This window comes from Anomaloglossus baeobatrachus, chromosome 10 (assembly GCF_048569485.1).
Source record: "Anomaloglossus baeobatrachus isolate aAnoBae1 chromosome 10, aAnoBae1.hap1, whole genome shotgun sequence".
In the NCBI taxonomy this organism is placed as follows: Eukaryota; Metazoa; Chordata; class Amphibia; order Anura; family Aromobatidae; genus Anomaloglossus; species Anomaloglossus baeobatrachus.
Window position 1 is genome coordinate 18,198,645 of NC_134362.1, and position 15,773 is coordinate 18,214,417.

At 45.8% G+C, this 15,773-nt stretch overlaps 1 protein-coding gene across 1 annotated transcript; it reads right to left on the bottom strand.

Annotated features, from left to right (window-relative positions):
• Positions 1–672: 672 nt before the first annotated feature.
• APIP (APAF1 interacting protein) lies at positions 673–15,384 on the bottom strand. The gene is made up of 7 exons (XM_075325548.1): positions 15,192–15,384; positions 12,369–12,469; positions 8,032–8,080; positions 4,728–4,845; positions 3,383–3,518; positions 3,130–3,297; positions 673–994 (listed from the first exon to the last, which is right to left on the bottom strand). Exons 1-7 carry the CDS (start codon positions 15,237–15,239, stop codon positions 895–897), a joined length of 720 nt encoding a protein of 239 aa, XP_075181663.1. The 5' UTR covers positions 15,240–15,384; the 3' UTR covers positions 673–894.
• Positions 15,385–15,773: the final 389 nt, after the last annotated feature.

The window sequence follows — 15,773 nt, forward strand, 5'->3', positions numbered from 1 at the left end:
TCTCTTTACGGTGTTAGCCATAGGAGTTAATTACGGTAATATTTTGATAGATTGGACTATTACGGATTCGGCGAGGCCAATTATGTTAATCTTCCTTCATTTCTATTTTTAACTGTGGAAAAATATAAAAATGATTTAAAAATGTATGTAATTTTGTTCTACTTTTTTTTTCATTGTTAGCTTATTTTTTTAGTCTCCTTTAAAGGGACCTTTGATTTCTTATTCTATATATTGCAATGTCACAGCAAGTGCATTATATAGTGAAAATGGAAGTCGTCTGTGAAGATCGGCCTCTGGCTGGGCTTCACAGGAATAACAACATGGCAACTATGTTAACCCAACGGCGGCCGCTCCATTTAATCCAAACTATCAAAAATCCACAACAGTATCTAAATGGTTAACAGCAGCGATCAGAGCTCAGCCCTGGGTGCTACAGTTAGATGCAGATGCCAGCTGTATACCGCAGCTCCTGAGCCGCCTCCACACACGTGGACCCCAATGTGAATGCAGCTTTACGTCCACTAGCGTGAGTGGGGGTTAAATTAAGCTGTGGCTGGAAATCTGATCTGTGGTTCAGGACGGTCCTGCCCAATCGGTTGCGCTCGTTTATTGGGACCCGGCCGTCTCTAGATGCCACGTTTCTGTAACCACCTGATGAAGCACCAACAGACATACCTCTCTCAAAGTTTATTAAAAACGTCCCAGCCCGGATCTCCGGACGTGACCTATGCGGTACCGATGAAATGGATTGAGATGAGCAAGGCCGAGTCCTGGACACTTAATAACTACAAATAAAATCACAGCGAGCAATGAGCGGTGGAAGGAACGTCAGGGGGTCGTGGTGGTGAAAGGTCTCTGGTTTGTTGTGCTCTTCTTGGGGGAGGGGTTTGGGGGTTACACGATCCCATTTTCTTCTGCAGGGAGGGCTGCGGGGTCCAGGCCGAGCTGCTTCATCTGCACCGCAATGTCGAACAGGTAATCGTAGCACTCGCACCTGGGACACAAGACAAAAGAAGGATGGTTAGAGAAGTGTCTCATCGACCACATGGTGAGCAAACAGGACGATTGTGCATCAGAGCGGAGCTGTGCGCGCTCCATTCACTGCTGGAAGTATAATACAGCGCTCTGCCATTTCCATCAGTACCATAGACAATGAATATAGCGGAGGTCGAGCATTTGCACCAAGAACCTCTTAGGATCACACAAAATGATCCAGTGGACATGGGATAACTTTGATTCTGAGAATATCCCTTTCCGCAGGGTCAATAATTGGGAAGTGAGGACCAGCTCATTCCACATTACCGGCCCATGTAAACATGCCACTGATCAGCCGACATAGGAGCGAAGCGCTCGTTCATGCGGATCATTAAATCATCATTGCCGGCAGCAGAGCGGCCCGTGTGGACGGCGTGATGTAAAGTGTATCAGCCATCGCTCTGCCCCGTGCAGCTTGTCATTGTAGTGTACAGGCCCCCGGGGGTTATCTGGACCCATCAGAAGGGATTCTCCATCCGTACAGAACACGTGGCATCCACTCCACACTGTGCCCGAATCTTAAGATGCGGTCATTGCACACAGGACAGAAAAATAAGATCATCTCTATCAGCCCATAAGACCACCCTGGAGACAAGGGATTGCTCCAAACTCCCCTCCGGATGGATGGGCCGCCCTTCTGCTGCACGCATGGAGCACATGGGATTAGTCAAGGGTTTCAGGAGGCTCTTATTGTACTTTTGTAGCCACGTCTGACCCCAGATGTGTCCGCTCCTCCAGAACAGATGCTTCTCAGGCCTGACCCATATACATTAGACTAAAGGCGGCTGAACCCAACGATTACGGCAGGAACTGGGACCGCCCTACCCCCGACAGGTGACATCAGGAGAAAGACGACTGGGCATCTTAAAGGAAACCTGTCACCAAATTTGGTGACTATAAGCTGCGGCCACCACCACTGAGCTCTTATATACAATATTCCAGAATGCTGTATATAAAACAGCCCAGCTGAATAACCAAAAGAACACTTATAATACTCATCTAGGGGGGGGCAGTCCGGTCCGATGGGCGTCGCCGCTCCCCGAGTCCCATGGGCGTCGCCCGCTCCCCGGTTCGGCGACTCCTCTCTGCTGCGGTCTCTGTCCGATCTGGCCCAGGCCGGCATTGAGGTCCTGCACAGGCACATTTTGATCTGTCTTGCTAAGGGCAGATCAAAGTACTGTAATGCACAGGGACGATGAGAGGATAAAGAATGCCCGCGCATGCGCACTACAATGCTTCGATCTGCCTTAAGTGGGGCAGATCAATGTGCGCATGTGCAGGACCACAATGCTGGACTGTTTGGATGACGTAGGACGCGTCATGCACATGGGCCTCAGAAGAAGGAGGACGGAGTTCGCCGCAGACAGGAGGCGCCGATACCGGAGAGCAGCGACACCCACTGCACCGCCCCCTTAGGTGTTATAACAGTGTTTTTTTACCTTCTACACAGCAGTCTGGGCTCCTATATACAGTATTCTAGAATGTTGTATATAAAAGATCTCACTGGTGGTGGCCGCAGCTTATAGTCGCCAAATCTGGTGACAGGTTCCCTTTAAGACAATGCTTTGGATTCCCTAGAGGTGTCCGCTTCCCCCCACCGAAAACACATGCACGCTCCTCTGAATGTGCATCAGGGGGCTAAGAGAGATCGCTATCAGACGACCACCCGCTACGGGCACCTAAAAAGGACTTGTGGCCATTTTTTATTTTTACTTAATTTTTCATGTTTTTGAGGGTACATATTTTTGAAACTGGAATTCAGTAAAAAAAGACTTTTCAAAACTTTGTGTTTCCACAAATCAGGAAAGAGATGACAAAAAGATGGATAAAGAAGCGACTGTCTGATCAGAAGGAGCTCACTGAATGGTTCTCAGTTAGCTCGTTTTGCAGCCAGTAATAGAATGGGCAAAAAAGAGCAACATTTTTACTGAAACACAATGTTGATTGTGATTTTTAGCCCCAAGCACAAAAAAAGTGGCCCTAGGTGGACAATCCCTTTAACTGATTGTCAATCTGATAAGCTGGCATCCTCCGATCACCTCAGTGCCCTAACAAAGCTTTCTAGGGAGCGTGATATTATACACATGGACGTACATAGTCTTCGCCTTCTCCCAAGTGTCTCCCCAGACGTAGACTCCATGACGGCGGACCAGCACGGCGCAGGAGTCCGGATACTCTTCCATGGCTCTCGCCATTCGATCCTTCAGGTCTTTTTCTTCGGGGGTGTTCTCCACGATAGGGACCACCAGCAAATCATCATACCTGGGAAATGAGAAAACTGCACTGAATACCGGGCACTGCACAATCTGCAATTCCATAGACCATAAGAAGCAGCGATCGCCATTACCGGTAATATCCGCCGCTGCTGCACTTCCTGATCCCCTTGATCATTTCTTGGTGCGTGATCCGAAATTCCTTCCCTGGAAACAGCAGCGTGGTGAGGACGGCGGCCTTGGAGTGAGTGTGGATCACCGCGCCGGCCCCTGAAAGTACGGGGGAATTTAGTACAGAGATGACTGAGGAGCGCCCATCGTCATCATGTTCTCTGCATATATATATATATATTATATATATACACACACACACACATATATACACATATATACACACACGAAACCTTGTAATATATACTGCAGTATTATAGCCAGCAGTTCTCTTTCCCAAATTAAAGGGATTGCAAAAAGATTGGAGGTGACAAGTGCCCAATATATGGAGGTCCGACTGCTGAGATCACTATCGATCCTGAGAACGGGGCTCTAAATGGAGCAGAGGGTGAGTGCGCACAGCGCTGTCTATTCACTGTCTATGGGACTGCCGAGATAGACAAGGACAGCGCCACCATCTCTGGCAGTACCGTAGAGAATGAATGGCGTAGAAGTCGAACATGAGTTCACGGGGCGCTCCCCCTACACACACGCTGCCTCTCGTGGGGCACTTCCCCCCACATATGCTCGCTCTACTGGGGCGCTCCCTTCCCCCTACACACGCCGCCTCTCGTGGGGCGCTCCCTTCCCCCTACACACGGCGCCTGTTGGGGGGGGGGGCGCTCCCTTCCCCCTACACACGGCGCCTCTTGGGGGGGCGCTCCCTTCCCCCTACACACGCCGCCTCTCGTGGGGCGCTGCCTTCCCCCGACACACGCCGCCTCTCGTGGGGCGCTGCCTTCCCCCGACACACGCCGCCTCTCGTGGGGCGCTGCCTTCCCCCGACACACGCCGCCTCTCGTGGGGCGCTGCCTTCCCCCGACACACGCCGCCTCTCGTGGGGCGCTCCCTTCCCCCTATACACGCCGCCTCTCGTGGGGCGCTCCCTTCCCCCTATACACGCCGCCTCTCGTGGGGCGCTCCCTTCCCCCTACACACGCCGCCTCTCGTGGGGCGCTCCCTTCCCCCTACACACGCCGCCTCTCGTGGGGCGCTCCCTTCCCCCTACACACGCCGCCTCTCGTGGGGCGCTCCCTTCCCCCTACACACGCCGCCTCTCGTGGGGCGCTCCCTTCCCCCTACACACGCCGCCTCTCGTGGGGCGCTCCCTTCCCCCTACACACGCCGCCTCTCGTAGGGCCCTCCCTTCCAACAACACACGCCGGCTCTCATGGAGCACTCCCCGCACACAAGCCTACTCTAGTGGCGTGTTCTCGGCCCCTTTGCATGAAGGTTTCTCTAAAGTATCAGCTCAGTAACGCTGCTTACCTCTCATGGTGTAAGCATTCATAAACAGAGGGGTGCACTGACTTTTCTTCAGGTTCTTGTATGGTGGGGGGCAGCTGATGTCACGCTCATCGATATCACAGATAAATAGGTCATCCGGCTGCAGGGAGGGAGAGCACAGCATTACTGGTAATGTAGGGTCTATCTCAGGTAATTAAAGGGGTACATCTGTCCTTTAAACTTGCACTTTCTAATTAGTGGGGCGTGATGACACAACCCCTTTAAGAGATTGCTTTGCAATCATTTCGACCGGACTTTGCTGCTGGAAAACATTGAAGTCCACTGACTATCGATAAGACAAATGGCAATCATCACTCCCCATTGGTGAAACCCAGGATTAGCGGCCAGAGATGTGCCTGGCGGCCGCTGATCTCGTTTTATAGGGGCAGGTAATGGTTGTCCTGCGGCTCCAGGTGCCATAGTGGAATTACAAATCACAGCAAACCCTAATCTTCTGAATGATGAAGAACTACAAGTCTCATCATCCCCGCCCGCAGGGGAAGCTCTGGAGCAGCCGGCGTTGCATTACTTGTTTACAAGACAGGATAATTATATTGTATATTTTGTTTTTTTTTTTTTTTTTTTTTTTTTTATAAATTTCCAGACACCGGGCAATAAAATCTGAAAAACGGCATAAATAATGTGACGTGCGGCGATGATCGCCCGTCCCCAGTGGCCGCGATGTAAGCAACAAACAACAGCTCAAAATGCAAAATATTCAAGAAGCAATTAGGAGGCCGAGTGTTGTCCTGTGCGGGGCACGATTCTGGGTAGAAGGACGTCCCCCGCAGGCAGGGGCCGACATGACGCCATCCTGACGCTGATCACTTTAACAAAAGAGGAGTCTATGTAAATTTGATGGCTGGAGGCTGCGCCGGCTGCCGGACGCTGTCACCGCGGATTAGCGCTGTCGCGCTCCATAGATATAACTGTCCTCAGCTGGAGCGGCCACCAGCATCGTATGCAAATGAGAACAGAGCCACAAATAGCCGGCAACGGAGGAGTTAATAAATAAATTTAATAATAATTAATATTATTATTATAAATAATAATAAATAATAATAATAATAATAAATAAAAAACATTTTTCTTTGTTTTACTACTTTAAAAAATTAACTTACACACAGCTCTGGAAAAAATTAAGAGACCGCTGCAAAATTGTCAGTTTTTCTGATTTTTCTCTTTATATTTTTGAGTGAAATGTAAATTGTTCTTTTCTTCTATAAACTACTGACAACGTCTCCGAATTTCCAAGCAAAAAATGTATTTATTTTCTGAAAATGAGAAATGGTCAAAATAACAGTGCAATGCACAGAGCTTTGACCTCAAATAATGAAAAGAAAACAAGTTCATAACCATCTAGAAAAAACAACACTAATGTTTTATCTCAGGAAGATTCAGAAATCAATATTTTGTGGAATAACCATGATTATTAATCTCAGCTTTCCTGCGTCTTGGCTGCTTTCCTCCAGTCTGTCACACTGCTTTTGGGTGACCTTATGCCACTACTGGTGCAAAAATGTAAACAGTTCTTCTTTGTTTGATGGCTTGTGACTATCCATCTTCCTCTTGATTACATTCCAGAGGTTTTCAATGGGGTTCAGGTCTGGAGATTGGGCTGGCCATTATAGGGTTTTGATGTGGTGGTCCGTCATCCACACATTGATTGACCTAGCTGTGTGGCATGGCGCATTGTTCTGCTGGAAAAACCAGTCCTCAGAGTTGGGGAACATTGCCTGAGCAGAAGGAAGCAACTGTTTTTCCAGGATAACCTTGTATGCGGCTTGGTTCATACGTCCTTCGCAAAGTTTAATCTGCCCAATTCCAGCTTTGCTGAAGTATCCCCAGGTTATCACTGATCCGCCACCAAATTTCATAGTGGGTGCAAGACACTATGGCTTGTACGCCTCTCCAGGTCTCCATCTAACCATTAGACAACCAGGTGTTGGGCAAAGCTGAAAATTAGACTCATCAGAGAAGATGACCTTACTCTAGAAATTGGGCAGATTAAACTTTGCGAAGGACGTATGACTCAAACTGCAAACAAGATAATCCTGGAAAAACAGTTGCTTCCTTCTGCTCAGGCAATGTTCCCCAACTCTGAGGACTGTTTTTTCCAGCAGAACAATGCGCCATGCCACACAGCTAGGTCAATGTGTTTATGAAAGACCACCACATCAAAACCTTGTCATGGCCAGCACGATCTCCAGACCTGAACCCCATTGAAAACCTCTGGAATGTAATCAAGAGCAAGATGGATAGTCACAAGCCATCAAACAAAGAAGAACTGTTTATTTTTGCACCAGGAGTGGCATGAAGTCACCCAAAAGCAGTGTGACAGACTGGAGGAAAGCACCAAGACGCATGAAAGCTGGGATTAAAAATCATTGTTATTCCACAAAATATTGATTTCTGAATCTTCCTGAGATAAAACATTAGTGTTGTTGTTTCTAGATGATGGTGAACTTATTTTCTTTGATTATTTGAGGTGAAAGCAATGCATTGTTCTGTTATTTTTTACCATTTCTCATTTTCAGAAAATAAATACAACATTTATTGCTTGTAAATTCGGAGACGTCGTCGTTAGTTTATAGAAGAAAAGAACAATTTACATTTTACTCAAAAATATAAAGAGAAAAATCAGAAAAACTGAAAAACTGAAAATTTTGCAGCGGTCTCTTAATTTTTGCCAGAGCTGTGTCTATATTGTAGTAACTTCTTTATTTTTGAATTAGGAATAATTTACGGCCATAGTGTCTCAGTTAGAAACATCCCTTTATAGGGAAGGCCGAGCCGTAAACAAAACATTTCTTATATATAGTGAGTTATTAAGATGGAAAAACAAATTGCGGCTGCTGGCAGCCACCACCAGAGGGAGCTAACTGAAGACAGGTTAATATTGTGTTCCCTGATCGCTGTATAAGTCTATGCACACAGAGCGCCCCCTAGTGGTGGCAGCAAACAACCAGAATTTCATCATTTAAAGAGACAACCCCATCTGTACAGCCTCCCTTCTGATCGATGGCTGTCCTTAACTTTCCCTGTAGCCTGTGAACAGCAGAGTACGTAATCTGGGATCCTGATATAGTGATGATATATCTTAGGTTTGAGGAGACAGCCCAATTTTTTTTTTTTTACGTAATTGCCCTATGTGGCTCTGCACGATCTTGTTTTATACGATTTGTCACCACAGAGGAATAGTGCTTCTGCCCTCAGTGTCAGCGACTGGTCGGGCCCATAACAGTCAGCTGGTCACCAGTAGGGCTATGGACCGGCCTTATCATACCTGAATCCTTTCTTTTTGGACTCCTGAAGGTGCAATGTAAATTTCATCCCTGGTAACAATAGAGAAAAAAAAAAAAATTAAAAAAAAGAGACAAAACCACATAGTTTTGCATAGGAGCTGCGTACACTGAACGGTAAGGCCTCTTTCACACTGCGATCCTCTCCCAGTTTAGTGGTGACCCCCGAAAATGGTGCACAACAGAGCACATGGTGACTCACAGGGCTTGTCAAGTCGGAGTCGGAGCTCATTTTGGTGGAGTCGGGGTCGGTATAAAATGCACCGACTCCGAAAATATATAATAAATTGGGGACAGTGGTGCAATGCAGAATGTGCTGAATATTTTTTCATAGGAATTTGGGAAATTTATAAAATGTCCTATAAATGGCTGTTCTATTCCTGATCTAAGGCTACGTTCACACACAGCATTTTTGCCCCGTTTTTTGAGGATACGTTTTTCAGCTGCAAAAGCAGATCAGCTTTTTAAAAAAATGCATCATCTGAAAGGTTTTTGAGCTCATAAATAATGCTTTCAATAGCAAAACCAGATTAGAAAAGCCCCACAAACTGCTCATTCTGTGTGCGGATCCTTACAACCCGCTGTGTCTGAATGTCCTATCTTGTCACCCATTGCCTTTGCTGGATGCCGGAGTCGCTGCATTTCACTGAATTATTTTGCCATCAATGTTCGATATGTTTGTAACAAGAAATAAATTGTTAGCAAGACACTGGCAGTAACAGATAGTAAAGCTCATCACAGCAGCCAGTTTCCCCAGGCCTTAGTGGAAAAAGTTCTGCAAGATTAGGAACGCAAAAGCGAAAAGCCGGATGTGTGAAACTGCGCTGACATGCTGGAAATCTAATTGGAAAAGTGAGGAAATTGGTTATTGCCGCCAGAACCCCTAAAATTGATTCCATCTTGAAGAGACGTGCTCGGAAAGGGGCAATTGTCGATCAAGCCATTCGGTGAGGCAGCACTTATTTAATGACTGAGCGATTGCTTGAACTAAAATCGTTTCTTATAGATATGGTGAACCCTCAAGTAACCTTAAATGAAGGTCAATGGACACAGGTGGCTGAATTGAAGGAATTGCTTAAATCACCCATTTACCGTGACTACAAAATTACAAGCTGAGGATTTAACTCCTGGCATTTTCATAAGGGAGTGGAAGAACTTGCTATTTTGCCTGTCCCAAAGAGGAGGTTTAATCGCAGATGGCATTTCTGCTTCAATGAAACGGAGAGACACAGCTATTGGACAATAAAATTCTTCTGGCAGCTGTTTATGTGGCCCCAAGTCATCGTATACTGCTTGATGATCAACAGCTTACAAAAGGAAAAGAAGCTCTGACTGAGGTAGCAGTTAGGATGAGCGGCTACAGGACTGCCAGGCGCAAGAGGACTTGGGGCCTGTCAGTGCTACTGCTGCCGTATCTTCATCCTCATCAGAGGAGGAGTTTAACTTTGACTAGTATTTGGATGACATGGAGCAGGCAAAACGTTGCCGCAAGGAAAAAGATTTCACTCCGTCGCCTATAGCAGCAGATTGAGCAGATTTCAGTAAAATTTTTCACTTGGTCTCAAAGAAATAGAAAAATTCAACCATTCATCAAAACTGACTGTGCATGAGGCAATTCCTTTATACCCGGAAATTGTTAGAGATGTCCTCATGTGGTTACGGCTTTGCCTCCAACACAAGTTACTGTAGAGAGGTTGTTCTCTATCCTTAAAATTATTAGGTCAGATTTGAGGTCATCTGCGAAGGAGGATCTGATGGAGGCAATTCTATTTCTTACAACAAATTCAGACTGCACAAATGTTATTTAATATGTTTTTGTTGAAAACTGTTTTTTGCCACTTACATAGTGTATTACCTAGTGTTATATGTTACACACAATATATACTGTATATATAACACTATGTAATACACTATGTAAGTGGCAAAAAACAGTTTTCAACAAAAACATACAAAATAACATAAATATAAGCAATATACTAAATGTTAAGTGAAAAATGTATTGTAGTACATGAACATGTGTATGTGAACATCAGACATTTACCGTATATGCCGGCGTATAAGACGACTGGGCGTATAAGACGACCCCCAACTTCTGCCCTAAAAATATAGAATTTGGGATATACTCACTGTATAAGACTACCCCGCTCCCAAATGAAAAAAAGTCTGCTTTGATTGCAACATGTTAATTTTAATTCCGCGAGAGCCGTACAATATGTTTTTAAAGGGCCATTGACAGATCAATCGCTCCAATGTTCACTTAGTACAGCAAGGAATGCTCCTCCCTGCTGTATAAAGCCACAACTGGACTGAAACAATGGTACTACACTCTGCTACAAACAGACACACACAACTCTGCTACAAACAGACAAACACACACAACTCTGCTACAAACAGACAAACACACACAACTCTGCTACAAACACACACAACTCTGCTACAAACAGACAAACACACACAACTCTGCTACATACAGACAAACACACACAACTCTGCTACATACAGACAAACACACACACACAACTCTGCTACATACAGACAAACACATACAACTCTGCTACATACAGACAAACACATACAACTCTGCTACATACAGACAAACACATACAACTCTGCTACATGCAGACAAACACACACAACTCTGCTACATACAGACAAACACATACAACTCTGCTACATACAGACAAACACATACAACTCTGCTACATACAGACAAACACATACAACTCTGCTACATGCAGACAAACACACACAACTCTGCTACATACAGACAAACACATACAACTCTGCTACATACAGACAAACACATACAACTCTGCTACATACAGACAAACACATACAACTCTGCTACATACAAACACATACAACTCTGCTACATGCAGACAAACACACAACTCTGCTACATACAGACAAACACATACAACTCTGCTACATACAGACAAATACACACAACTCTGCTGCTCTGTGGGGCCTGCACCCGCGGCTCGGCGGGTACAGCACCCGCGGCATCGGCGGGGGGGGGGGGATTGGCAGGGCATACATCTGGGGGGTTAGAAGCAGCTCACCGGGGCCCATAATGGGCACAAGTCCCCCTGTGTTAGATATCTCCCCCATAGTGCTGCCCATGGCCCCTATATAGATCGCACAAGTCCCCCTGTGTCAGATATCGCCTCCATAGTGCTGCCCATGGCCCCTATAGATCGCACAAGTCCCCCTGTGTCAGATATGGCCCCTAGGCTGCTGCCCATAGTAAAATAAAACCCTCTTTCCTTATCTCCTGCAGCGCTGAGCTCCCTCCTGTCTGGCTCCGTGCTTCTGTTCTTCCACTTCCTGGTTCTCAGTGCGGTCATGTGATCGGCACAGCAGGCTGAGCTCTCTGCCTGATCACACTGGAAGCAGGGACACGGGGAGAAACGCTGCAGGGGTAAGTAAAGCTTTTTTATTTTAGAATGAGCAGCAGCCTGGGGGCCAAATCTAACACAGGGGTGGGCATGTGCGATCACACTGGGACGCAGGCTCATATAATATGCACCGCTGCCCCAGCCCCTCACTGCGTGCGATTTCAGCACCACCGGAGATGGACAGCGGCTGTGCATATTATATGAGCGGGTGCAGGAGATCAAAGACTGCAGCCCGCAGCGGTCCCCTGTGCTCCAGAGCTGCTGCCCCCACCTCCCCTGGACGCTGCAGTGTACATACACCCCCCCCCCCCCCGTATATCCGGCGTATAAGACGACCCCCCACTGTAGCCATTATTTTAAGGGGGTAAAAAGTCGTCTTATACGCCAGTATATACGGTAATCATTTTTCTGATACAATAATCAAGATATTTAGATAGAACATAAAATATATTTATTGGATACAACTTTAGAACACAAAATACTGTAAAACTGTAAATATGTAATATATATATATATAACATATTGTAACATATTGTATTACATATTTACAGTTTTACAGTATTTTGTGTTCTAAAGTTGTATCCAATAAATATATTTTATGTTCTATCTAAATATCTTGATTATTGTATCAGAAAAATGATTAAATGTCTGATGTTCACATTGCACTACAATACATTTTTCACTTAACTATAAGCAATATATGTGGGAGTCGGAGTCGAAGGTTTGGCTTACCACAGCCCTGGTGACTCGGTCTGCCTCATTATAGTCAGAGGCCCCGTCGGCGCATACGTCTGAAACCCGTTTTACGGGACGACGGAGCGGGTAGAGGATCGAAGTGTGAAAGCGGCCTAAGAATTGTGCACACTCGTGAGCGATCTGCTGCAAACTATATAAACCGATCTGCGGAGAAGTGCACATCTCACTCGTATTTGATGCTGATGCCGCCTCCGGTTCCCGTCACCCAGCCCAGGTTGTAGAATTGTCGGCACAGCTCCGGGATCAGGTTTCTCGGGTGTCCTTTCTCCTAAAAGGAAAAATCAAAAACACAAAGCTGTAAAATGCAAAGCCTCTTGGGGGGAAAAAAAAGGACATGCAAATGAGCTCCCCTCAAAAAGGAAGACCCACGAGGACCCGCCTCCAGACCCACGAGGACCCGCCTCCAGAGCAGAGGGGCGCATTATTCCATCTTCGCTCCATTCACTCTCTATGAGACTGGTGGACTCTGGGCGTTCTGTACTCAGGTGTCACAGTCCCATAGAGAATGAATGGGCTAAGTCAGTGCCGAGCATGCGCTTCTCTGCAGATCCTGGCTCCAGAGTGATGGCGAATAGCCCCTACAATTACCTCCAGTATTGGGGCAGTAGAGAGCTATCTTCATCTTGAAGCTCATTTGCATCCATTTTCCTAGCATGCATTGCCTGGCTTACAAGCCTCCCTAAACCATGTGTTGCTCTGCACCTCTTAGCATTACTCACTACTAATTTAGAGGATTTTATGGCTCCTCTGAGCTTCACTTATTCTTCTATCAAAGTCATAAACTTTCTCAGTTTCCAAAATTTCAGTTGCGGTTAGAAGTTACAAACCAGGGGCAGTCACGGCCGCTCACACGCTCCTGGCAGGATTTTTTTTTATTTCTATACATTTTTTATAGATGGTGTGTGAAGGATACAAATAACATTAACTAAAAGGATCATTAATCTTCTGAGTAAATAAAAATGGCGCAAAACTTCCAAAATAAAGAAGAGGAGAGTAAAAAAAATGCTGTAACGTCAGACGAATCCTGCGCCCGCAGCCGGCGCCTCCTGCACATTTACAACTCTGGTGCTGGAAAGAAAGAGTCAAGGGCACAAACTGCAGCGGGGACAGACGACAGATGACGCGCCATTGTTATTTATCCTGCATGCTGAATTGTGGTAAAAAAAATTATGGAGGGGGTCATTTCTCCTTCCAAAAATTTTTAGTTCCAACAAATAGTTAAGAATTAAAACATTAATTCATCTTGCAAAAAAAAAAAAAACAAAAACCCATTGTGATACTAATCACAGGCCTCAGAAAGAAGAAAAAGGAAAGCAAGGGAGAGAAAAAAAAAGGAAAGCAAGGGAGAGAAAAAAAAAGGAAAGCAAGGGAGAGAAAAAAAAAAGGAAAAGCAAGGGAGAGAAAAAAAAAAGGAAAAGCAAGGGAGAGAAAAAAAAAAAGGAAAAGCAAGGGAGAGAAAAAAAAAAAGGAAAGCAAGGGAGAGAAAAAAAAAAAGGAAAGCAAGGGAGAGAAAAAAAAAGGAAAAGCAAGGGAGAGAAAAAAAAAAGGAAAAGCAAGGGAGAGAAAAAAAAAGGAAAGCAAGGGAGAGAAAAAAAAAAGGAAAGCAAGGGAGAGAAAAAAAAGGAAAGCAAGGGAGAGAAAAAAAAAGGAAAAGCAAGGGAGAGAAAAAAAAGGAAAAGCAAGGGAGAGAAAAAAAAAGGAAAAGCAAGGGAGAGAAAAAAAAAGGAAAAGCAAGGGAGAGAAAAAAAAAGGAAAAGCAAGGGAGAGAAAAAAAAAGGAAAAGCAAGGGAGAGAAAAAAAAGGAAAAGCAAGGGAGAGAAAAAAAAAAGGAAAAGCAAGGGAGAGAAAAAAAAAGGAAAAGCAAGGGAGAGAAAAAAAAGGAAAAGCAAGGGAGAGAAAAAAAAGGAAAAGCAAGGGAGAGAAAAAAAGGAAAAGCAAGGGAGAGAAAAAAAAAGGAAAAGCAAGGGAGAGAAAAAAAAAAGGAAAAGCAAGGGAGAGAAAAAAAAGGAAAAGCAAGGGAGAGAAAAAAAAGGAAAAGCAAGGGAGAGAAAAAAAAGGAAAAGCAAGGGAGAGAAAAAAAAGGAAAAGCAAGGGAGAGAAAAAAAAGGAAAAGCAAGGGAGAGAAAAAAAAGGAAAAGCAAGGGAGAGAAAAAAAAAAGGAAAAGCAAGGGAGAGAAAAAAAAAAGGAAAAGCAAGGGAGAGAAAAAAAAAGGAAAGCAAGGGAGAGAAAAAAAAAGGAAAAGCAAGGGAGAGAAAAAAAAAGGAAAAGCAAGGGAGAGAAAAAAAAAGGAAAAGCAAGGGAGAGAAAAAAAAAGAAAAAGCAAGGGAGAGGAAAAGAATGGAAGGAAAAGAAAGGAAAGGAAAGAAAACATTGGAAGGGCGGGAGGAGTAACCTATTCCTGATACGATGCACTAGATTCCATCAGTCACTGTTTTGCTGAATTCTAACAAATAGAATCTCAAACATATATTTTGGAGGGACGTTGTTTGTGAACTCAAATCATGTATAAGATTCGCACGTCGTCTCCCAGGACATAGTGGGAACGAAAAATATTCTAAGTATATTTTCTTGTGCATATCATTATCCTGTCTAGTTGTGGTTGCGGCGCAGGATATCCCGCTGGGGTGGACGTGCCACGATGTACTGCGCGCCCTGAAAATAAGCCCTAGTGTGATTTTACAGGATTTTTGGAGTATGCTTGAATTATAAGCTGTAGTTACAGTCAGGGCCGGCGTCAGGGGGAGTCAAACTGCCCAATATCTCAGGGCCCCAGTCTCTTAGGGCCCCCAGCAGTTGTATTCCGAGGTTGGCATTGCTTGCGGGCCTTTGGTGACTTCACAGCCATGGTCTGTTACTGCATGAGGAGGCAGGTGTGCAGGACTGGCATCAGGGGGGTGGGAGCAGTAAGACATCCCCTGAAGATAAGCCCCAGCCCATGGCTCCGCAGCCATTGGTTCCGCAGCCCCCGGTGAGAGCCGCCATACTGCACCTTGGCGTTGTCCGTCTGGTTGCACACGTCCCCGTTGCAGTAGTACATGTCTCCGGGGCGCCCGTGCTCGGCGTTACATGCCCGGCTCCGGCGCTCTGTGCTGCTGTCAGTCTCCGCTGCACATTACGCCCTGACCTCCCTCTGGAGCCGCCGCACTTTTCCGTCACTTTTGTCCCCGCAGCCTCCCATGCCGCATCTCTTGTTTCCCTACCACATATGGTCTTCAACAAAATGGCGGCCGGACGTAGACTTCTATTGCGTCAACTGGAGACACATTTGAATGCTAAATTACGTAGTATTTTACCCTCTAGTGTTCACAATAACGATTTGTGTTTTTAAAACGGTCCCAAATTCTAACTAAATTCGTCTGCGGTATTTATGCTATGGCCATTAGCCGCGGCTTCAGGCGCAGGAGGTGACGTTTTGTGAACGGCGGCCGATTTATGAAATTGTGTCAGGCGCGCGGCGGGCAGCCCCTGTCAGGGACCTGCGGAAGATGGCGGCCTCCTTGAGACTGGGCTGCCGAGGAATCCTCAGGTCATTTGTTGGGGGTCTCAGGGGCCCCGGCCGGGCTGCTGCTGC

Excerpts from the sequence above, each read along its gene's own strand:
- APIP (XM_075325548.1), bottom strand. The coding sequence starts at position 15,239 with ATGTACTACTGCAACGGGGACGTGTGCAACCAGACGGACAACGCCAAG. Across the intron at positions 8,081-12,368 it reads GGCATCAGCATCAAATACGA|GGATGAAATTTACATTGCAC; the intron begins GTGAGATGTGCA and ends TATTGTTACCAG. Across the intron at positions 995-3,129 it reads TGGGAGAAGGCGAAGACTAT|GTGCGAGTGCTACGATTACC; the intron begins GTACGTCCATGT and ends CTTGTGTCCCAG.